Source organism: Lytechinus pictus, chromosome 3, assembly GCF_037042905.1.
Source record: "Lytechinus pictus isolate F3 Inbred chromosome 3, Lp3.0, whole genome shotgun sequence".
Classification (NCBI taxonomy): domain Eukaryota; kingdom Metazoa; phylum Echinodermata; class Echinoidea; order Temnopleuroida; family Toxopneustidae; genus Lytechinus; species Lytechinus pictus.
This window is the reverse complement of record NC_087247.1, coordinates 76753123-76776979: the sequence shown is the minus strand read 5'-3', so window position 1 is coordinate 76776979 and position 23857 is coordinate 76753123. Positions and strand designations below refer to the sequence as shown.

General features: G+C 35.0%; 1 protein-coding gene and 1 non-coding gene across 3 annotated transcripts; one reads left to right on the top strand and one right to left on the bottom strand.

Moving 5' to 3' along the window:
- Positions 1 to 21616, bottom strand: LOC129258041 (uncharacterized). 2 transcript variants are annotated; one of them, XM_054896495.2, is made up of 7 exons: positions 20073 to 21616; positions 14616 to 14719; positions 10944 to 12499; positions 10071 to 10237; positions 4065 to 4163; positions 3207 to 3328; positions 1 to 1869 (listed from the first exon to the last, which is right to left on the bottom strand). In XM_054896495.2, exons 1-7 carry the CDS (start codon positions 20227 to 20229, stop codon positions 1780 to 1782), a joined length of 2295 nt encoding a protein of 764 aa, XP_054752470.2. In that variant the 5' UTR covers positions 20230 to 21616; the 3' UTR covers positions 1 to 1779. The 2 variants fall into 2 exon arrangements, with proteins under 2 accessions (XP_054752470.2, XP_063953815.1); XM_064097745.1 differs by lacking the exon at positions 14616 to 14719 and having other exon boundaries at positions 97 to 1869; positions 20073 to 20211.
- LOC129258072 (small nucleolar RNA SNORA84) lies at positions 7408 to 7549 on the top strand. The gene has a single exon (XR_008584217.1). It is a non-coding gene; the product is annotated as a small nucleolar RNA SNORA84 (small nucleolar RNA).
- Positions 21617 to 23857: the final 2241 nt, after the last annotated feature.

The following is a 23857-nucleotide window of genomic DNA, read 5'->3' as shown; positions in this document are numbered from 1 at the left end:
CCAAAAAATTCTTTGTGGGCCTAACCCCTTTTGAAAAAAAGGAATTTTTCATTGCCAATTTTGTTTACTTTTTAATGGGAATTTCATCTTTTCTTTGGTATCATCTTATACAGCTACTAAAAATCTATACATTGAGAATTTTAAAAAAATCAAATTTGATGAAATATGGACCTAACCCTTTTTGCAACTGAGCTCTTCATTTGTAAAGTTTGGGATGTGATTAACCACTAGCAGCATTTTTAAAATAATAGTCTGATCAAAAGATCATAACTTGTAGTCTTATCAAAATTAGAATGGGCCTACCACCGGGATTGATTTGACCCTAAAAGGACTGGGCTTTTTGAGATGTAATGAGGACTGGGGGGGGGGGCATGACGGCCCCCCTTCTGATCTTGGACGCAGTTCGCGCAACCGTGCCGAAATTTGGCACGCACATTCTTTACCACATAAACTACAAGCTAGTATATAAAAAAATTTGAAAATAATTATTTTTCAATCACTATGAATAAAATCTGCAAATTTATTCTTGAAAAAAGATTATTTGCATATTTTACACCCTATTTCACTTTAAATTTTCTTCTTTTTTAAAAGATGTCATCTTTTTAATCTAATTTAAAGGTTTCCATAATGAAAATTTGCAAAAGCCCATTTTTTTCCTTATGTATTTCTTTATTTCTTCATCTTTTGTTTTTCATTGTGGTTTTTTTTCAATGGAAATGATTACAGACCATTTAACAACAAAATTACGCCCTAAATTAATTTAGCAGACCAATTAGAACGAAATATAATCACCCTTTTTTAATTTCATCTCCCACAGACTTTGTACACAAAGTATAAAAATGAGCCATTTTCGGCATGACATTGCCTCGTAAAAAGTCATGAGCATCACGCTTGTATACCCGTATGTCGTGAATTTGGTCTCAAAAGTTGCACGAGACTTCAAAAAAAAAAAGCCATATAGTTTTGCGGCGCTATCGTTTTGCATTTCGGAAATATCGCGCAAAGCGTCGAGGGGGCCACCATGCCCCCCCCCCCTCCTTTTAGGGTTAATGATCAGTGGGTCATTAGGGTTTTTATTAACATCCAGTTTGAATTTATTAAAAATGTTATACTTTACATGTAAACTGACAAAAATATTATCAGCAAGTTATTTCTAAAGAAGTTTACACTGGCAATATTGTTAATGATATTTATTTGTTTCTCTGGATTTATTCTTATTCTTATGTTTTTTCTTTGCTGTCTCTTCATGCACATTTAACTTATGAGAATTATTTGGATAAACAATCCAACAAATATGCACATATATAGTAAACAAATTCACTTATTTGAACAAATTCATACACTAGTTACCGTGGATATTACAATCTACACATTGGTAGAATATATTTACCAATTTTGCTAATAACAAAAAGCTAACTGCAGCAAACGCACAGCATCAAAATCATAAATTTTGATTGAAAAGATTTACTAGAATAGTGGGGAAGTATAAAATATAACATACAACTACTACAGTGCAACCTCAATTAAAAAACTAACAAATCAATTAGATCTTGTAGCATAAACAGTATTCAAGCTATTGCAAAATATTAATCAGATTACATATCTTCTACAAGTGTTGATGAGATGTTATGATATTTCTGTAATCAAAAGCATTGTAACAAAAGTTTTCTACTGAAAATTTGAATGTTCATAAAAAAACTCTATTTATCACTAAAACAAACAATTTTTGTTGTAGACTATTGAACCAAAGAAGGAGAAAGTCTATTACCATTTCTTCAGCTAGATAGGGGTGATGAGTTGAGCCATTGATTTCCTAAGATCATCCTTTGATCCATATATCATTCTTCGTTTACGAGTAGATGTCAAGTTCTATAAGCAAAGAAGAATGAACAAATAGGAATTATGTCATTTGAGATTCATTGGTCATGCACATACATGTATTACATTTACAATCAAAATTTAATATTCAAATTCTAGCTGTATCTGCAAAAATACTAAAATTGGTACAATGTCAGAATGAACTATGGCCCAAGATACACATACATTGAAAGTGGACCGAGGCCAGCCCCGGAGCCAGCTCAACATATGTGTATCAGCTCACTATTTCTGACTGCCGGACTGGATCAAGTTTACCGCAATTACCCTTAGGCAGCTTTATCACTAAACTAGAAATAGCAAACAATAATTATTGCTAACAATAGAAAATGTTGATGTGAAGAGACAGGCATTTGAATAGGCAACCTGGATGAAGGATATCAAAGCGGTTTCAGTCTACTTCTGGCGTGTGTGACACCACCCAAATTGCAGACTTGAGGCCGACTTGAAAGCTGGTGATGGAGGCGGCATCAAACCCGATGATTATGATGCATTTATCAGCAGAAGATTAATTCATTTTTTATCATTGTAGATATGCCCTTTTCCATTTACATCAAAATAAAACAATTGGTCTGGAACAATAGCTGTCACAGCAGAGGTATGCATACATGTAAAACAATTTTTCAGAGGAATAATAATCAAGAAACCCTTTTATTGATCTTAGCAAATGCGCTTGAAAAAATTTGTGATATCAGATCAATTTCTCATGCATTATACTGTTTTTGCAATTTCTTATGTATTATCATTGTTTTGACCTTTTTTTCAATGAAATTGACAGCAACTTATGCAATCATAAACAGCATAAAGCCAAGTAATTTAGATCTGTAATTTTAAGAAAAAATATTTCTAAATACAAATATTTGGCTGAAATACAATTTGTATTGAAATCTAATACAAAATCATATTTTTAAGCAATTTTTGAGCAATATTCATGTATATAATTATGCGTATCTTCAGAACCGCGTACCCGGGCATCACAAATTTGGTCTTTAAAAATGCAAAAGACTCAAAGGAAAAAAAGTCAAGATACATCATGGCAAAAGCTTCTCGCTTTGCGAAATTATTGCAAGTCAGCTCCCCCCATATCACACACAATTGACACAAACACCAAGAAAGCAGTTTCAAAGTTGAGATATTTCTAACAAACTCTGAAATAGAAAGAGAAGGAAAAAAATCCTGGAATACTGTTGATGAAATAGCCCTTTTGCATCATTGACTAAAAAAAACTTCAAAAGGGCAGCGAACCCAGATCAATTTTCAACATATATAATACGATGACATCATCATCACGGTGGTTTTGTAAGCTAGTATTCTCTTATGACAAAACATACCTTTGATGGCCTTTTGGTTTGAGGTTTGTCAGGAACAACTTGCTCAGAGTAGCTACTGTTAACTGATGGTGACATCACAGATGACCAGTCAGCTGGGACAAGATTATTATTTCGCTGCAACTCTGCAGGATTAAAAATATGTAATTTTATATAAGATCCTTTAAAGTCAGATATATCAGACATCGGTAAGAACAGGGCATTGCCATTTTTATGACTCGCCCAACTCTACAAAAATATCAATTGAATATTCCTAAAGAACACCACAGACACTGGTCTGGTTGCATATTAATCTCTATTGGTTGCAAAATCATTCACTCATAATCCAATCATTGAATTTATCAATTTTTCATTTCAAAATGGATGTTCGCAAATATTTGTCATATAATTTCGGCCGTAGCATGGTTTGATTTTACCTTTTAAAACAAATTGAAATAGGTAATATTTCTTAAGAATGCAGGATAAATGGACAGTGTCTTTCATGAATACAATGACCTTTCTGAGCTTTCTTTGAATTTGATACCCTTAACAACATCAGTTCACTGTCTCTCTTTCATAATAGGCCTTCATGACCGATGTTTGAAATTGATCACAAAAATGTTTTTAGTTTTGTGAATCATGAGAACAAAGTGATAACAGAGAGACAGCAACCTTTCATGGGCACAGGCACATAAATCACAATTAAGCTTTTGATTTTCATACCTGGGTTACTTTTCTTTCCCTGTATAATACTTTCAAACTTTGATCGATCTGTTTGTTATAGTTGTAAGCCTAAGCAATTACAAGCATACATTATCAAGGAATAACATTTCATGTCTTAAAGTTTTTAAACCCTTACAGAGAGACAAATAGATGGCTCACCAAGGTGATCAGGTAGTATCAAGGAAAACTGGATTTCTTGAGAACCTTCTTCTTCTTCACTCTGAGTGTATGTCTTGATTGTGTCCAAAATGTCAGTATCTTAATATGAAGTTACAAAAATTTGCAAATCAACAAAATTATCATTATAGTCAATATTTTCAACTTAATTAATATAAAAGCCAAATTCCTTCCAATGCTTAAAATTGGTTTCCATTGAACAACATAAAGAGAAGAAATTTAAAAAGAATAAAATGAAAATTGCTACTCTACTATTGGTTTTTCATTTCATTCTATTCTAATATTCCCAAATATATTCAAATCGAATAGCTCTCCGAACCCCTTCAGCCAAAACAAGGGGGGATTATAATAAAACGAATGTTGATTTGTAATGCAATGCAGTATAGCGCATCCTTCGACACAGCAAAAGCTCATTTAACAGTTTGCTTATAATCCCTGCATTGAGTGTCATGAATAAAAACAAGTGGAATGCCTCTGGCGGTCTCACCTGCATCACGCGATTCAATATAGCAGCAGTGCTGACTTTGAAAAACACCATTTAAATAATTATTCACAAAAAACACCATTCATATGATACAATACTACGTTCATTGACATTGGACCTTGATCATGTGACCTAAAACTTGTCAGTGATACATGTACTTGATTACCCCTATATCCACATTTTATACACTATATCTATAAACTTTGAAAGTTATGACAGCAATCTAATAATTACCTCTAAAATGGCCAAAGTTCAATGACCTTAAATGACCTTTGACTTTGGTCATGTGACCTGAAACTCGCATGAGATGTTCAGTGATACTTGACGACTCTTATTACCAAGTTTTATGAACTAGACCAATATACTTACAGAGTTATGATGGTAATTCAACAAATACCCCCAACATGGCAAATACGGTATCCATTGACCTATGACCTTGGTCATGTGACCTGAAACTCGCACAGGATGTTCAGTGATACTTGATTACTCTTATGTCCAAGTTTCATGAGTCAGATCCATAAACTTTCAAAGTTATGAAGGTAATTCAACAGATACCCCCATTACGGCCAAAGTTCATTGACCTTTGACCTTGGTCATGTGACCTAAAATGCACACAGGATGTTCAGTGATACTTGATTACTCTTATGTCCAAGTTTTATTAACTAGACCATTATACTTTCAAAGTTATGATGGTAATTCAACAGATACCCCCAATTTGGCCAAAGTTCATTGACCCTAAATGACCTTTGACCTTGGTCATTAGACGTGAAAGTCAGGCAAGATGTTTAGTAATACTTGATTAACCTTATGGCCAAGTTTCATGAACTAGGTCCATATACTTTCTAAGTTATGCTGTCATTTCAAAAACTTAACCTTCGGTTAAGATTTGGTGTTGACGCCGCCAGAAAAGCGGCGCCTATAGTCTCACTCTGCTATGCAGGTGATACAATATAAAAATTATGGTATAAACAAGTGGACCACCTCTGGCAGTCTCACCTGCATTGTGCATTTCGATATATACATGAATAATGTATGTTTGAAATGTGAATGATAGCAGGGCTCTGGCTTGAATGGGACTATTCTGCTTTTACAAACAATTGGAACGCCTTGGGCAGTCTCGCCTGCATTACGCGATATAGCAACAGTGCTAACTTTGAAAACAGCTATTGAATAATCATTCACAAATTAAAGAAAGCACTCATATGATAATAAAATACTATGTCCATTGACTCAACATGACCTTTGACAATAATCATGTGGTCTACGTGTGCAAAACATACCTGATAACCCTTATATTTATGTTTCATGAACTACATGTGTAGATCCAATAACTTTTTAAGTTATGATGCCAATTCAACGAATACCCCTAACCCGGCCAAAGTTCATTGAACTTAAATGACCTTTGATCTTGGTCATGTGACCTAAAACGAACACAGGATATTCAGGGATACATGGTTACTCTCATGACCAAGTTTCATGAACTAGATCCATAAAATTTCAAAATCATGACAATTCCACAAATATCCCCAACATGGTCAAAGTACATTGACACTAAGTGACTTTTGACCTTGGTCATGTGACCTGAAACGAACACAGGATATTCAGGATGTTCAGTAATACTTGTTCACCTTGCGGAAATAAAAGGGGAAGGCTTGTACCCGTCCACAATGCACGCATCAAATTGTCGCCAATTTAATGGCCCGGCTTTTTGCTTCAGTGCACCGCCGCCATCTTGCTAGTCCCCAAGAGTGTCGGATCGTACTGTGTTTGCAGGTAGGTCGGATTTCAGTGCAGAATAAAAAAATAGTCCTGAGAAAAGATTATCTTATTTCATACATTTTTCTATAGTTATAATATTATATCTATTTCAGAAAATTTCAAAATAAGATCCTCGTTTGTTTTAAACCTCACGATGAGAAACAAAGAAATTTACTAGGCCTATAACACGCATCGCTATAATTAGGAAAGGTAATCTATACTCATTTTTGTAAGTGAAGGTTCTGTTTTGGAACACTCTCCACCTATACTCTTCATGGACTGTTGACATGTTCATTAACTACGTTTGACTGTAATTCTTGTGATTATTTGTATTTTTTGTTGATTATGTTGCTATATTTTCAATGAATATTTAATCTAAAAAATACAGTCGCTCGCACAAGATACTGCCAATGAATATCTAGTATCAAGCTGTCTGTGCCTTCTTACTGCTACTGAAATAATATTTTTTCTGCTTACAGGCGGGGTTGTCACTATATGTCTTATTCGGTTTCTGCTTTAATCATTTTTTTTTTGGGGGGGGGGCAGTTCACTGAGCTAAGTCTTGCTTTAACAGTACGTGTACACTCCTGAACAATGGATATTGACATACTTGGGGGTGTGAAGTGTGCATGTACGTAATATTGTCGACAGGTGCATCGTCCCGTATGTTTCACATAGGGGGGGTAAAGATTTTTATATTTAAAAAAATGGCTTTTCAGGCGAAGCACACCAAAAAATGACAATTTTGTATCCTTATAGCATTTTGGTCTATCATGAATAATTTTGAAAATGTAAATATCAATCAGGACCCTGGGAACGATTTTACAAGGGGTGCTGAAGTCACTTGACAAGCCCCCAAGAAAAGGTTTACTACAAAATGAAGTAAACAGCAGCACCCCCAGGTAAATCTTAGGAGTGCTGATCAAAGCACCCCTAAGATTTACCTTGTGGTGCTGCCTATACATGCATCACCCCCAGGTAAATCTTAGGAGTGCTGATCAAAGCACCCCTAAGATTTACCTGGGGGTGCTGCCTATACATACAGCACCCCCAGGTAAATCTTAGGAGTGCTGATCAAAGCACCCCTAAGATTTACCTGGGGGTGCTGCCTATACATGCAGCACCCCCAGGTTAATCTTAGGAGTGCTGATCAAAGCACCCCTAAGATTTACCTGGGGGTGCTGCATATACATGCAGCACCCCCAAGTTAATCTTAGGATCAAAGCAACCCAGCACCCCAGCATCCCAGGGTCATGCTTTATATCAGATAAAACATCCAACAAGTGCTTTTATGAATTACCCTGATCTTAAATTCAACATAAGTATGAACAGCCAAGTATAGTAAGAAAACTGTAAAACTTTACTCTACCCACAACCCAGTGGCTGATCTACCTCATCCCCTTAATTGGGCTGCCAAGTGAAAAGAAAAGTAATGACCTATATTTTGGATCCTCCATTTTATGGTAAAACTTTTTTTTTAGGCGGTACCAAAATGACCTTCATTTAGTATAATCACAGGGCTTTTAATCATGTTCCTGTTAAACATGCAGCCCACCCTCATTTTCCCTTCTCTCTTCTTGTTTTTAAAGCATATTTTATTTGTATATTTTTTCTTTAATCTATTATACAAAAAATTATGTAATGATACTTATGAGTTAACCCTATCTAGGCCGGGGTATTTTGGGAGTTCATATGGCCGGGGGGGGGGGGGGGGGGGGGGGCTCCCAGGTCCCCCCTTGAGATCTCAGCCGACGACCGCTCGATCGCGCCGAAAATTGGCACGCAGGTTGTCTTGGATATAATCTACAAAATTGTATATTAATCTATTTCATGCATGCGAATTGTTATGAAGTAATTATGCTAATTTATGCGTAATTAGTATTCAAAATCATACTTTTTCCTCTAACTCCATAAATAAAGCTCCAAATGTTCTAATTTTTGGCATAGAAACTCTTTGTGGTGTTCTTAGCAAGTTAACATGAAAAAAATTGTGATATCAGATCAATTTCTTATGTATTATATTGTTTTTTGCAATTTCTTATGTATTTCGTTGTTTTTTTGGACCCTTTGTTTTTCATTGTTTTTTCAATGAAATTCATTGGGGACTCTTCTAAGATCATAAACAGCATAAAATACATACATTTAGACCAGCAAAACTAAAAATAAACATACATTTATGATTTTTGGTTGAAAACACAATTTACATTGACTTTGTACACGAAATCACGTTTTTGAGCAATTTTTGGTCTGACATGCACTTACATAACGTTGAATAATTTCGGAACCGCGTACCCGGGTGACACAAAATTGGTCTCAAAAGTTGCGCAAGACTTGAAAGTAAAAAGTCAGCGAGCAGCGCGGTCAAAAAAATTTGCGCGGCAAAAATATCGCGCGACTCGTTGAGGGGGGGCCTCGGAGGCCCCCCCCCCCCGGCCTAGATAGGGTTAATATTATGATGAAAACTATAAATTAGGGTTACTTTCCCTTCATGTGCGCATCTATAATCTGCAACTTTAAATGATATTAACATTTTTAAATGTCTATTGAATTATATTGTACTATTGTATCATTAACGTTTTCTTACTTGCCGAATATTGAAATAGGCCTTTAATATTTTGCAAGATATGAAAATTAACCAAACTGAAACATGGACAGTCAATTCCCAACACTTTCTGCAGTATGCGGGACTACACTTTTTTTAGTTTTTTCCGCATGACCTTGTAAGAAAATCTGTCTTATTTTACAGAAAAGTTGGGTATACATTGTAAACACTTGTGAAAAGTCTTTCCACATCATTGCCGTTGTATACTGGTGCAGTTAAATGCAGAAAGCAGACATATTTCCGTTTCGTGTAGTTATTTTATGGAGCAAGTGAAAAGGAAATCGCACTGGTTCGCATTGCAGATGAACGCTAAAGGGACTAGCAAGATGGCGGCACTCACGTGACTACGTACAATCGCGGGTGACACTTTTTTCATGCACGATCAGCTTTCCCCCTCCTTTCATTTCCGTGGTTTACCCTTATGTCCAAGTTTAATCATATATGACCTTATACTTTCAAAGTTATGAAGACATTTAGTGGAACGCCTCTAGCAGTCTTGCCTGCATTACACGATTCAATATATCAGCAGTGCCGACTTTGAATGTTAAGATGAATAATTATTCCCAAAAAACATCATTCACATACTATGTTCATTGACCCTAGATGACTATTTTTTTTTTACCTTGATCCTGTAACCTAAGACTCATGCAAGACAATCAGTGATACTTCATGACCCTTATGTCCATGTTTCATGAACTAGATCCATAAAAAGTTATAATGGCAGTTTAAAAAATACCCCCAACATGGTCCAAGTTAATTGATCCTAAATGACCTTTAACCTTGGTCATGTGACCTGTAACTCGTGCAAGATGATCAGTGACAGTTGATTACACTCATGTCCAAGTTTCACAAACTAGGTCCATTAATTCCTAAAGTATGATGACATTTCAAAAACTTAATGTTTTAGATTTCAATCATGATACCAAAAACATAGTCAAAGTTCATTGACCCATAATGACCTTTTCCAAGTTTCATGAACTGCATGGGTCCATTAATTCCTATATATTCAATGTTGATGATGCTGCAAAACAAAAATGATATCTTGTGTTATTCAGAAGTTCCTGTAATGAATTACATTAAATCGATAAATTGGTGGCACTATATCGCAGTGTGTACTGTACATTTGGCGTATTTGTTCATTCACCTGGATTGTTACACTGTGCAGATACTCCTCTTCCTTGCCAACATTTGCCTTTGACATTTTGTCTTCCCAATGTAGAATTATTCATTTGTCCCATGTTGCATGTTGATCCTTGAGCAGAGGTGCATTTCTCTTTCATTCCCTTGGGTGTGGAGTATGTGATAACAGATCTGAAACAGTAACATAATGAAATGAGAGGTGAAAGACTTCCAAAATAGCAACATACTGCAAATGTAAAAATATTGTGCTTGAATTCCTTGTAGTGTGTGGTATGTAAGGCATGACACAATCGGTCAGATCACATTCACGGGATGCGTACTACAGCGTATCAATCAAGAGATTCCCAGTTTTATATCATGCGTGGCTTGCGTGTGTTAGCACTTAAGCATGACTTTATGTAGTCAATTATCTCTGAAGTATCCATTTGCATAGAAGGCTAGATCACCATAGCTGGTGTTTGATCAGGGTCTCAGTTTTAGCTGGAAGGTTATTAAAGAACGAACTAGAAGTGCACGGACTGATCAAGTTGACAGAGAGATCAATGAGAGCAGATTTGATTTTTTTAGGTAAAATGAGGTCAATGAAATGTCGATTAAGGTAAAAGGTGCATCAGATCAGGGTTAGAGCTATAGTACATCATAAATGTACCTTAATAACCAGGCTGTTATTTCATCAGTCACACACTACTTTATGCAAATTTGAATACCTGTTCCATCCTTTACAGATTTTTTTTAAAAACAAGTATCAGCATGGAGATTTTATTATTTGTCAAAATTTAATTAGAGTTATAAAATAAATCACTCAGAGTGTGTCCAACCATGTAAAAACAGAAGAAAAAATTTTGGTGACACATTTAGCAAAAATATCCCAACTAACCTTTTTGTGAAAGCTTCTTGTTGTTCATGCTTGACTTTATCTCCACAAGAAGTACTATGCTTGACAGTATGGACTGCCTTAAAAGTTGTGGCTGGTGGATTCTGTTGATCATCATGAAATGTGTATTCATCATCTTCATCAGAAGAGTTGTTTTCAATAGTTCTGATATCAGACATACTTCTGGTACTTGTACTTGGAATTGTTGAACGAGTTTTATCTTGCCTTATTTGGGTTGGTAGTTTCTTCATAGATATGTGGTTTTGGAATGCCCCACTTTTGGCAGAAGGGTTTTTCTGCTCCGTGTAAGTGGGTATCATTTCGTCCACACTTTGAGACTCATCTAATCGACTTTCATTTTCTTTTACTGATTGGGCAACATAATGAGACCTTCCTTTTTTTCTTGGTTTACTCTTTCTTTTAGATGGTCTATCCTCCTCTCCCCTTTCCTCCTTCAGGGAACAAAAGCCATTTGCATTTTCAGGGCTATTCCTTGCAGACAAACGAGCTGACTTCCTCTGTGGTTGATGCCATTCTGCTGCTCCGTTCCCAGTTCTCTTTTGAGAGCTCTGCTTTCTTGTTCTTGAAATTACCTGGGTATCCTGTGATCCATCGCCATATGTTTTAATGCAATGGGCTTGAGGGGCAATGGTTGCAACAGGGGATGGCTTCAAATTCTTCTTTGACCATAGTTGATTACTACTGGTGTAATTAGGGCTACTGAACTTGTTGTTGAAATGGTTGTAACAAGATGTCATCTTGCCTGTTGGATAATTGGTCGAAGTGGGAAGATTTTGGTGATCTTGCAAATGATTCCTGGTGCTTCCTGCTTGCTTTCTATATTGAGGTAGAGCAGGATGGGCTGATCCTTGTGGTTGATACAGAATTTCTGGTCTCACTACAGGTTCAAAAGCATACATGCCATTTGATAGATCTTGGTGATAGTTTTGATAACTAACAGGTGGATTCTGGAATAGTTGTGATGAAGTATTCAGAGGCATCCTCTTTCGCTCAGTTCTGGGCACGACATCATCTGACACTCCACATTGGCTAGAACTAGGATATAAACTCTGCAACTGCCCCTGGGTAGGATTGGGAACATTCATTTGGTTGACATGGAGTTGACCTGTCACTTGACAAGAATCAGTGTTTGTTTGCAGAGGTGTAATTTTTGACCGCTCAATGCCATCACTCTCAGCTATCCCAGGCAAATATCTGCACTTGTTGAATGTTGTCCCAATTGATATTGGAGGTACTGATGAAGATGTTGAGTGATTTATGTCTCTTTCAATCTGAAACATTCTCTTTGATTCATCTCCTTTTGCATGTGCAGCTAAAGTCATCCTGTTGAGGGTGGCATGGCTTTTCTCTGTTTCTTTGAGAAGCATACTCTGCTGGTCTTTTATGTTCTGTTGTTCTTCATGGACCTTATCAAGATGTTGTTTTGTAACACTTTGTTGTTCTTTGTACATGTCAAGCATAGCTTTCAGGAGGTGCCCATTTCTATCAGACTTGGCTGTTTCCAGCTGGGATTCAAGGAGCTGAATTTTTGCATCTTTCTGAGGTGAGGCAAATCAATGCAAATAAAAGAGAGAAGAGGAAAATCAATTAACAGCCATTTCAATCCAAAATTAAAATCAACAAATAAATTCTTAGAAACAGTTACTAATGGTTTCATTGATTACCTGAATGAACTATGCATTTACTTTAATATTATTAGAACGAAAATTTCCCAATAGCAGACTTTCCAGTCAGATTATTTCAACACTTAAATTCTATATATGGCAAGTTGACATCTACAAAAAAAATCAAATGGTGACAATCAACATACTTAACTTTATTGAAGTAAAATTTTAAACTATCTTGGAGTAATACGTTTCAGTGTGACCTACACAGTCAGTCCGCAAGCCCTGAAAAAGTAGCTTCTTTTATCCAAGTGATATTCATGACAAGAGGGTTTTTGCATAGTTAATGAGCTTGGTGCGAACCAAAACACCTCTTTTTATTCGGCCATTGCTGCTCTAAATATTGACAAAATTTCATGTTTTTGGTATCTTTGTAAAGAAGAAGAATCATTCTTTTAGGTCATGTGTTTGGATTTTTAAAAGAATGTTGTAATATAGGAAAAACTTTTGATCTAAAACATGAAACAAAATATTTTTTTTCATGCAACAAAAGTTGTTGTTTTCACACTTAATTTCTGTTTGGGCACAAATGATTTTTAAATCATGATAAAGCTGAAGATCTAAGCTTTAATATGATATAATTTTTATAAGAAGATGTATTTTAGATGGGTCAGCAGCCAGCTTTTCATAGGCCAAGTACATTTTGCAGCTCAAAAACAAGAATACTGCGCTCTGATTGGTCATACAGACCACACACCCACGCAAATTCCAATGTTCCCCACACTGGGCCTCTGCAAGGTCACACTCACCATGTGGTAATCTCTTCAAATTACCCGCGCCTGTTTGTTTTGAAAACAGTATTCAGCCAATCAGAACTCTGGATTTTATGTTACTCAGAAATTTCAGAAATCTCGTCTTGCATCTTGATGGAAATAACTGGCTGCTGACCCATCTAAAAGATGCCACATATCAAGAGTGACATTGTAAGAAAGTATAGAGTTTGAGCTTTCTGATGGTATAAATAATGTTGGTGCCTAAAACACAAAATGTTGCACAATTTGCAAGTGAAAACAGAGGAAGAAAATTCTGTTTGATGCATCTTTTCAGGTAAAAAATTCACTTATTTATCAAAATATTTCATTCAAAAGAAATGACCAATATAAAAGGGTAACATTTACTCTTGCCCATGGTACAAAAATAATCAATATTACTCAAGGAGAAAGTGGTTAAATTCTTTGAGAAAGAAAGTCTCACAATTCACGAGATTTTGCAGGGACATGAATTCAGCCACGAGAGGACTTGGATAAATCTTGCTCATTTGCTCATTAACACAGGGGCTTGCGGACTGACTGTACAATACATTGGCGATGTCTCGAAATGCTGTAAAGAATACATGTATATCCCAAGTCATTGGATTCTGGCTATATATTTGCAAACACTCCCATTCCCAGATTGGGAGGTTAAAATTCAAATTCTATGGGCTTATTGAAGAAAAATAAGACAGTAGTTGCAGCCAACAATTATTTCATGAGAAAGTCAAAGGTCAATTGTCAAAATATTATTATACATCTAGATCTGGTACATTAATGTAAACTTATTTTTGTAAAATCATGAAATCACTATACACAGAAGCATATGTGGGACAGTGTATCAATATTGCTTCGAAAAAATACCTGACATTTGATGGAATTCTGTGCTTATTTTGCTAATTTCTCAGCAATTATGCATTTTCTTCCAGAGCCATTTGGCACTTTTTTAAATTTATACATAGACACTTTGGTGGTAATTTCATTGGATTCTGTTCGAACTCATTTTGAGATCATTACCACAACTGATACATAAATATCTTTAATGTGTGTTTAAAAATAAGAATTATGCTGACAATATGATATTAGACCCTTGTTGTGTGACCTTATGTATACTCATTACTTCAACTTGTACATAACAAGGGAGTGGAAGGAAATCTTTGTACTGCAATAAGATTTACATTTCATTTACAAACATGCATCAACATTTAAAAAAAAATTCTGATGGTGATGTTGACACTTACAGAAGCAATGGTTTCCATCAAGTCTTTTACTTTTGCTTCATGATCCTCTCTTGTCTTTAAGCTATTGAGAAGCTGTTTATGATGAAGAGCCAGCTCATTTGCAACTTATGAATAAACAGAAACATAAAAAAGGAATGGTCTTCATAGATCTATTTTACATTCACTCAAATAGAAACAACAAAATGGATAAAAGTTAAGTTACAATAATCTGAATTCATGAATCATGAATCACTAAAAGCATGCAAATATCAATTTTGACGCTTGGTAAATGTATAAAAGTAGATTGTATAACAATCATCTATTTGCTGTGTTCAAGATCATCAGTCAATTTTTATTTTCTCTGACGTGATTCTCCCTTGACAGTATAAATGTGAATATATGTCTGGTTGGAATAGCAATCAATCAACACACTTGAAAATTGAAAAATGAAGACAAAGGTTTTTCCATCAGGAATCAATAATGTGATCTCAAGAATTTTCTGACTTGCACAATATATCGTGCAATTTCAGAGTGAAATGCAAAAAAATTATCGTTTTCTACTGGTAGAAGGAGAGGCATGAAAAGATGAAGATGAACTCAGTCTATGAAGAGAGTTATGAACTTTTGTTTATAACACAATTGTTCACATCTGTCATATAAATTTCCTGTTTTACTTTCATTTCAGTTTAATGATAAATTCCTAAGTCTTTCCCTATTTGATTACTAATGATATGAATTGCATATTTATTTCCTGTTGTAATAGCTAGAGCCCTGGATGCCTTGTTTTGTTAAACTCATGAAATAAATATTAATCATTAAAATTATCATTATTAATAAATCCTGCAAAGTACTGTTTGTCGTCCATTAAAATGAGCATGTCTTGGAATGCTGCAAGATGTAGGGGAAGTTGGGGTTAGTTGGAACGCGGGGTAAGTTGAAACATTGTAATTTTCTTTAATGCCTTTAAATAAATTTATGCAATACTGCCCTCAATTTATTGCCATTATCAACAGCCATCCACCATATTACAGACGACATGTGCAAATTGTATTATTAACAGTACACAAAAGGGGGGATTGTTGTTAAAAAGGAAAACCAAAAGTTAGCAAGAGTGCTAGTCGAGATTGGTTCTCCAAGATTCTTTAACTGTATTCTGAATCCAAAGTCAAATGCTCTGGGTTCACAATTATAAAAGTAAGAAAAAAATGATATCATTTAATCTTAATGATTAATCACAACTCAAAAGTTTAATTCTTACATTTCTGCGAACAATTATCTTGTTGTTTCTTCCTTATATTAATGGGTAAATTATTCCACAACTTTGCACCAATGAAAGGAATTGAAATAGTCCCATGTGTCATATTACATTTAGGTAATCTTAGCATTAAATGCTCTCTCCCTCTTGTTCTATACATGTGGTTCATTGAATTAAGTAATCCATTAATGAGTGTGGTAAATGTCGCTTTTGAAGGTCATATAAAAATGTTGAAACTGAATGCTCAAACAACTTATGCACATCTAACACATGTAAACGTACAAATAGTGGTCTGGACTCTGGAGCTTGTTCGAAATGGGGAAAATGTTATTACACGCATGGCCATTTTTTATGCCAGTAGTATGCAGTTTAAATGACTTTTATAAGAACTTCTATTCCATAAAGTATGTGCGGCTGGATAAAGGATTTACATGCATACAAGAGCATGAGAATATGAGTAGGTACACAGTGTCTCAACTTACACAGTAACCCAATTTTCCTTCGTATACATTTATTAACTCTTTGAATGTGCTCCTTCCACATTAAATTTTCATCGATTTGTATTCCTACGAAAGATGCTACACTGACTCTGTCTATAGCCGTGTTACTGTTTTCTAGTACACCCTTAATTTCACATGATTGTCTTGGTCCCTTCATGATCATATAACTTGTTTTTATTTGAATTGATTGTCAACTTGTTAACAAAACACCATTATTGAACTTCTAACAATTCAAGATTAACTTTATTCATATCTATTTCTCTTTGTCTTTTATCAAAAGTATGAAAGATATTAGAGTCATCAGCAAATAATCTGAATTCAAAAAAAAAATTGTGGCAGATGGTAGATCATTGATATACAATAGAAATAATGTTGGCCCAAGGACTGAACCTTGAGGAACACCATATGTTATCATTCTCTGCCTAGATATTATTTCTTTGAGAGGTAACTGTGAAACCAATTCAATACAATACCACGTATACCATAACGCTTCAACTTTTCTAGGATTTCATGATCAACAGTATAAAATGCTTTCTTAAAATCAATGAAAATACCCGGCGTTGGTTTGCCTTTATCAATTGATTACAAAATTGTATCTACAAGGTTTATCAATGATAGTTTAGTACTATATCGTTTTCAAAAACCATACTGATGTTCATACAATATTTTGTTAGTTTCTAGAAAATTCATTAGACAACCATTAATTATTTTTTCAAACACCTTTGCAATGACGGGAAGAACAGAAATTGGTCTATAATTGCCTGGTTCCGCTTTGGGGCCTTTTTGTATTAAGGAGTCCCTTTTGCAATCTGCATTTGGGAATTCTCCCTTTTCTAATGATATATTGAAAATATAGGTAAGTGGTGCAATATATGGTATATAGCATCCTTGATTAACCTAATTGGCAAGTTGTCAAATCCATGTGATTTCCTACTGTTAAGAGTTTTAGATTATCATAAACCTCCTCTTCTTTTAAAGGTTTCCAAAAGAAGGATGTTTCATTTCCTCTAGCCAAATATTTTCTGTAATCAAGATTAACATGTGGAATCTCCTGCGCTAATGTCGATCCAATAGAAGTAAAATATTAAGCTCATCAGCTATGTCATCATCTGAAGACAAAGCTTCATCCTTTCCCTCATCTCAAATAACTAGCTTTTCAATGTTTGTTTTCTTATTTTTATCATTTTCATTGATTAACTCTTTTGATTAACTCTCCAGGTCTTGTTCATGTTGTTCTTATTTTCACTTTAAAAAATTGCAATACATCCTTTTAGCAATCTTTACGACCGTTACTAGCATGTTTCTATATTTGTTTTAAAATGTTTCCATAAGGTGGTGCTGCACCATCACGAGTTTGCTCAATCTCGAGATTTTAGCCCGATCGGCCCACTTCGCGATTAATCTCGAGATTCAAGAAACCCCGTCTCCACCATCGCAAGAAGAGCGATTCCTGCTCGAGCGAGGCAACAAGCCCGATGTTACGAGCATGCGCACTTTCGGATCTTGGAGTTTCAACGGCCCGCGCTTTTGAATAACTTCCCGCGATATGCAAGCAATGTACTCCTTTCACTAGCACTTTCGCCGAATTCGACCGGTGTTATGCAACAATCCTCTCAGCTCAGCGAGTGAAGAAGTGATGTATTCTTCGTTAAATATGATGGCGGAGTAGGAGACAACGACAGAGAGAGAGAGAGAGAGGGAGAGAAGGAGGAAAGAAATGCTATTTGCTCACATTTTGCTAAGGAATAAGACAACACTGCTGTCAGTGTTGTTATTGAATATGACCATCGTCGATGAGCGCCTCCCCCTTCGGTCTGGTCTCTCCCAAAATCCATTCACTGGTGGGACACCATCGTTGCTTATTAGGCAATTGATGAACGCTATTCGCATGTATAAAGTTGACTTTCGCACGTGTTTATGTTTTGACCAAGGCGGAAGTGGAACGCGAATTGCATTATGGACTGACGTCATGAATAAATTACCCCGAATCCAATCTCGAGTGCGTCTGCACCGACGAATTAGCGGGATAATTCGTAAAATAGCGCGCTATTTTGCAAATAAACCCGAGTTGACTTGGGATTTCAATCTCGAGATTAATCCTACGAACTAGCGCGATAATTGCGTCTCCACCGCCAACTATCTCGAGATTTTTCAGATCGGGATAATTTGCCGGATCAGAAATAGCGCGCTAATTTGAAAACTCGGGATGGTGCAGACGGCCCTATATTCATCATTAAAATTTGATGATCTATATCTTTTATATAGATTATGCTTCATCCTAATAGATTTAATAATACCTGGTGATATCCAGGGTTTTAGGGGTGTAGATTTCTTCTTTGAATTGTTAATGGCCATATTAGGTGCATGTATATCACACACTTGCACAAACATTTCATGAAATTTGTCATTAGCTGCATTCACAACTTCACATCCATACAAATTTATTGTCCAAATTAGTTTAGACATATCTTCTTCAAATAGATAAAATTGTACTGTTTATATGATAGAGTAAATTTCCTTGCAAAAGAACTATTCCCTACACAACTTTGCCCTTTAAAAATAAAAACAAGGCAAAAGCTATTTTGTGTCTCGCCCACCTGTATGAAAATAACCAGAAATATCGTGATTTGCGAGGGCACGCAACAGAATTGTATCGAAACTTCATTGCGAAATGACTGGTATGGAATAACACTTGTCATAAGAGCCTTGCACGTAAACTTTAATGTTGACCTGAAAATGACCTTTGACCTTATCATGTGACCTCCGACTGCAGCATAACATGCAGGTCCTCCAAGTCTATCTACCATCAAAGTTTGGTTGAAAAGTGACTTACGGTTGCGGAGTTAGGTGTCATAAGAGTCTTGCATGTAAACTTTAACGTTGACCTGAAAATGACCTTTGACCTTATCATGTGACTTTTGACTGCAGCATAACATGCAGGTCCCAAAGTCCATCTACCATCCAAGTTTGGTTGAAAAGCGACTTACGGTTGCGGAGTTAGGTGTCATAAGAGTCTTGCATGTAAACTTTAACGTTGACCTGAAAATGACCTTTGACCTTACCATGTGACCTCCGACTGCAGCATAACATGCAGGTCCTCCAAGTCTATCTACCATCCAAGTTTGGTTGAAAAGTGACTTACGGTTGCGGAGTTAGGTGTCATAAGAGAGTCTTGCATGTAGACTTTAACGTTGACCTGAAAATGACCTTTGACCTTACCATGTGACCTCCGACTGCAGCATAACATGCAGGTTGAAAATCGACTTTCGGTTGTGGAGTTATGTGTCATTAGGTTTGTGACGGACAGACGACATTTGGATCCCTAAGTCTCGCCTGCACCTCCGGTGGGCAAGACAAAAATGGGAAAATGATCTGAAACATCACGTTTCAATTACACCTGAATGAATATCCTAATTATGAACATTAGTATATGTACATGATCAATTAAAGTTGAAAATAAATTGGTCATCCTTGTGGGTGATACGATTTGTTGCATTCCTGTCGATTCTATTGCGCTAAAATAGTCAGACATCTTATTAAACAATACATCAAATGAAACCAATTCAACACAAATTGTACAGCAGGACCCTTGTTCAGAGCATCTCTCTGCAGAAGTAGATTTTGGAGATCATCTCTTCCCTACAAAATAGCCTCAAACACCTGAATACATAGCAACCCTACCTGCCTGGGTAATTGACATAACTTCATTTAATATACACTTACTTTTGCTCATGACTTCGGCTGTGTGGGATGTCGTTTCTGTGATGTTTGAATCAACATCTTTCTTTATGGATGATGCAGCGTGCTTCACTTCATCAGCACAATCTTTCACTATGGCTATGAAAGTATTAATCAGATCTCTGAAAGACAGACCAGACATGGAGTAGGTAAAATATATGACTTGTATAGCGCACTTCCCGTCTTGATTAGATGCTCAAGGTGCTTCAGAGAAGAACAAAAACAAATTACATAAAATACATGTTTGAACAATAAGTCGATGTCTGTCAAAATGATGTCTGGTAAAAGTGAAACTAAATATATTTCCAAGAAACTCATCTTTAAAAACTCATTTTTTCCATTCTTTCAATGTTCAGGTAAGTTTCTAGTTGTCTATATACTGTATTTCATATGTAGGCAATGAGCTCGATTTTCAGTTTTAGATGAAAAGTTGTTTCAACTTATGAAAGTTGTTGATTTTAACAAACAAGTCAGTAAATCTCATGTGACTTATCTCTCTGTTTTGCTCTCTCTCTCTCCCTCTCCACATTAATTACATTCCCTTTTCTCTCTCTCCCTCTTTGCACCACCTCCCTTACCTCTCTCTCACACACAGACACATACAGACACAAGCACATCCTAAAATGCATACACTCATTCTCTTTTTAGCTCACTTGACCTTTGTCTAGTAAAGAAACACAACCCTATAATACAAATTTGAAATCACTAAAGAATATCTACAAGTAACATCATTTTTTATAATAAAGGATTAAGTTTCATTAATACAAGTTCTGTGCAATCCAAATCCAAGTTAAATCCTATTGATGCATCATGCGAAAAACAACTCATATGTTACAAAATAGAATCCAAATATATGTTTTGTAGATTTCTGAACAATTTTCAAAAGAATATTTTCCAACTTGCTAAGCTCCAAACCAAAAAGAGAGGTCAGACCTCGTTCCCTCTGTGACATCATCTGTCGATCTGAATCAGCATCAATAACATTTTACAGAAAACAAAAATAATTTCCCACAGCTCAGCACATATGCTCATGTAGAATCACATGCTTACATACAAAACCTTTGCATTGCCTTACCTTTGCTGGTGATGCTCCAGCATTAGTAGACTTGTTAACTGCAAAAAAAGGGGTGAACGCTGCATTTTTTAGTACAAATGTGCCTCTTGGCATGTATATTCCTTGAACCCATTGAATTTTTTTTGTCCAAAGAGACACTCTTTATCTATGCAACTTAACCCTAATTAGCATAAATTATGTAAATTAGCCTCTAAAATGAGTAATTTACTAAATACACTTGTAAAAATGTAAAGCTACTTCATAGAAATGTCAAATTTGATTCAAAGCGTTTGTGGAAGTAGCATAAGAAAACTAATGAAAAAAAGAATGCAGTAACCATACATTTCATTACCTAATTTGCATAAATTATACAAATTTTCAATAAAAAGTGCCTTATTTCAAATGATTCATTCTGGATAATCTAAATTGAATAAAACTATCAATAAATGTGGAATGTAAATAATAAATGGTAGGAATGTGTCTTAGGGTTTGGGAAAGACATTGGACAAACAAACTTTTTGAAATATGTAAATAATCCCTAATTACCGTTATTTATGCATAAAACTGCAAAATGCTTTGAACATTAGAAAATCCGCCTTAATAGTAAAGCACGTCTTACTCTGGAAAGTCTAATTATGATGAAAAGAAAAGGAACTGTACATGAGAAAACTATTTCTTTGTAATATTCAATATTTGCGTTAAATTCATTTGTTTGTGATATTTTTAGTGCATAATTTGCATAAGTTATGCAAATTAGTACTATATTAAGCTTTTGTGTGATTTTGAATGATCTAAATTTAATAATGATGTATGTTTTAAACAGGGTTATTAGAAAGTATTAGGGCACAAGGGATTCACTACATCTATGCAAATGACCACTTATTACCATAAATACATGAGTTAACCCATACTAATTCATGAATAGAGTAAAAAACTTCAATCACCAAAATTCTGCATTTTACTCAGTACTAACTTTCTATGGATGTAGGAATAGAAAACATTTACCAACGGGCTGGTTATCCATCCATATTGTCGTCTAATTTGCATAAATTATGTATACATTATGCATAAATTACCATACATTATGCAAATTCGAACATAAAATGGCTAATTTTCGCAGTTTATACCTGATTCCCAATTAAAATGTGGCACAACTAAAATTAACGTTCATATTATGACATGAAGAGAAAAGTAAATACAGATAGAACAGTTTGTTGGGTGTAGATACAACTTTTAATATTAATCTAATTACAATTGGTATAATTATAAAGTTCAAGACTATATTATTTAATTGCTTGTATCAACTAAATTGATTCTCTTCTAACATTATACATGGGGATTATAATATTTATAAACATTGGTCCCACAGTTAAGAGTTCACAGTCTGAAATTTTAAGGGTTTCCTAAACGCTGCGATGCCACATTTAGCAAAACAAATTTTACATTTATGAAACCACTTCTGCTCTTGGAAAAATTAGAGAAAGACAGAAAAGGTTTCTGTGAATGCTTATTTTGAGCCATGTTTTAGTCAAACGAGTTACTTACATACGATGTTATTTAAGGAACTCTGCACTTTTCATGTTTATGCTTAGTTCCTACTTTGGATTTGGGCAGGTCCAAGCTATTTGACTTGTGACGTACGGGACATTTAGAGACTTTAAAGTTGTGTAATATAAAAAAAAAATGCACAACAGAGAATCTTTTATGGATTTTGGAAGGCCAGTTGTGCCCTCTTTATTCAGTAAAAAAGTTGGTGATCTACAATTCCATTAATGAGGTAATATTTTAACTAATATGCGTTGTGACGTACGGGACCAGACTAAAGCTGATTTTTTTGAAAAAAAGTTTTTCATTAAAACTCTGTGAATTGGAATAAGCTGGAAATCTCTCATTATCATGTTTTCATCTTGTATCTTATCAAGTTTCATTAGCCATGAATGAAATGATAGAACTCATTGTTGTTATTATGTAATATCTCAAAGTATAAACATCCGCACTGTGACGTACGGGACATGTGACTGGCAGTGTGACATATGGGACATTTGTCCATGTGCAAAACGAATGGGGAAAATGAAATTTAATAAAAATTTATAATTAACTTGATGTAAACCAAAGTAAGTTAAGTTTTACATGGATTATTATGATTGATATATATTTCTATTATAGTATGTGATTAAACAAAACATGAAAAAACTTTATGACCTTATAATATTTAATTAATGACATGTTAACGAGTCTGCTAATATATGCACCCTTTTTATTTATTACAAATCATGACTTGATTATCAGCCTTTTATCAATAATCAACCACTGATATAATATCATTTATCTCAATTTACTTTATCTTTGCTCCTAATTGAAAAATAACCCTAATTAGAATTACATAGAAATCCTATGTATAAAGTATTTTGTGTCCCGTACGTCACACATTTGTCCCGTACGTCACAAAGCTTAATTAGCTGATATAATTAAACATGAAATTAATTCAGTAAATTCACTTGAATTTTTGGATGTATAGTAACATAAATTAGAACTCTCCAAAGTGTGAAGAAAACTGTTCCTTAATTAGAATCTAAAAAAACATATATGCTAAATTGTGACGTACGGGACACTGCCTGTTGGACACCAGATAATTAACTTAATTAATTAATTTTCAAAATCATTTTTTTTCTCAAATGTCTGCATTAACTTAGCACTACAAGTCCCCACAAAAATA

What these genes read in the sequence shown, in the direction of transcription:
- LOC129258041 (XM_054896495.2), bottom strand. Translation starts at nt 20,229, where the DNA reads ATGTCTGGTCTGTCTTTCAGAGATCTGATTAATACTTTCATAGCCATA. An exon ending in AGCCGAAGTCATGAGCAAAA is followed by an intron (nt 14,720 to 20,072) that starts GTAAGTGTATAT and finishes TTTATTCATAAG; the next exon opens with TTGCAAATGAGCTGGCTCTT. An exon ending in TGATGGAAACCATTGCTTCT is followed by an intron (nt 12,500 to 14,615) that starts GTAAGTGTCAAC and finishes GCCTCACCTCAG; the next exon opens with AAAGATGCAAAAATTCAGCT.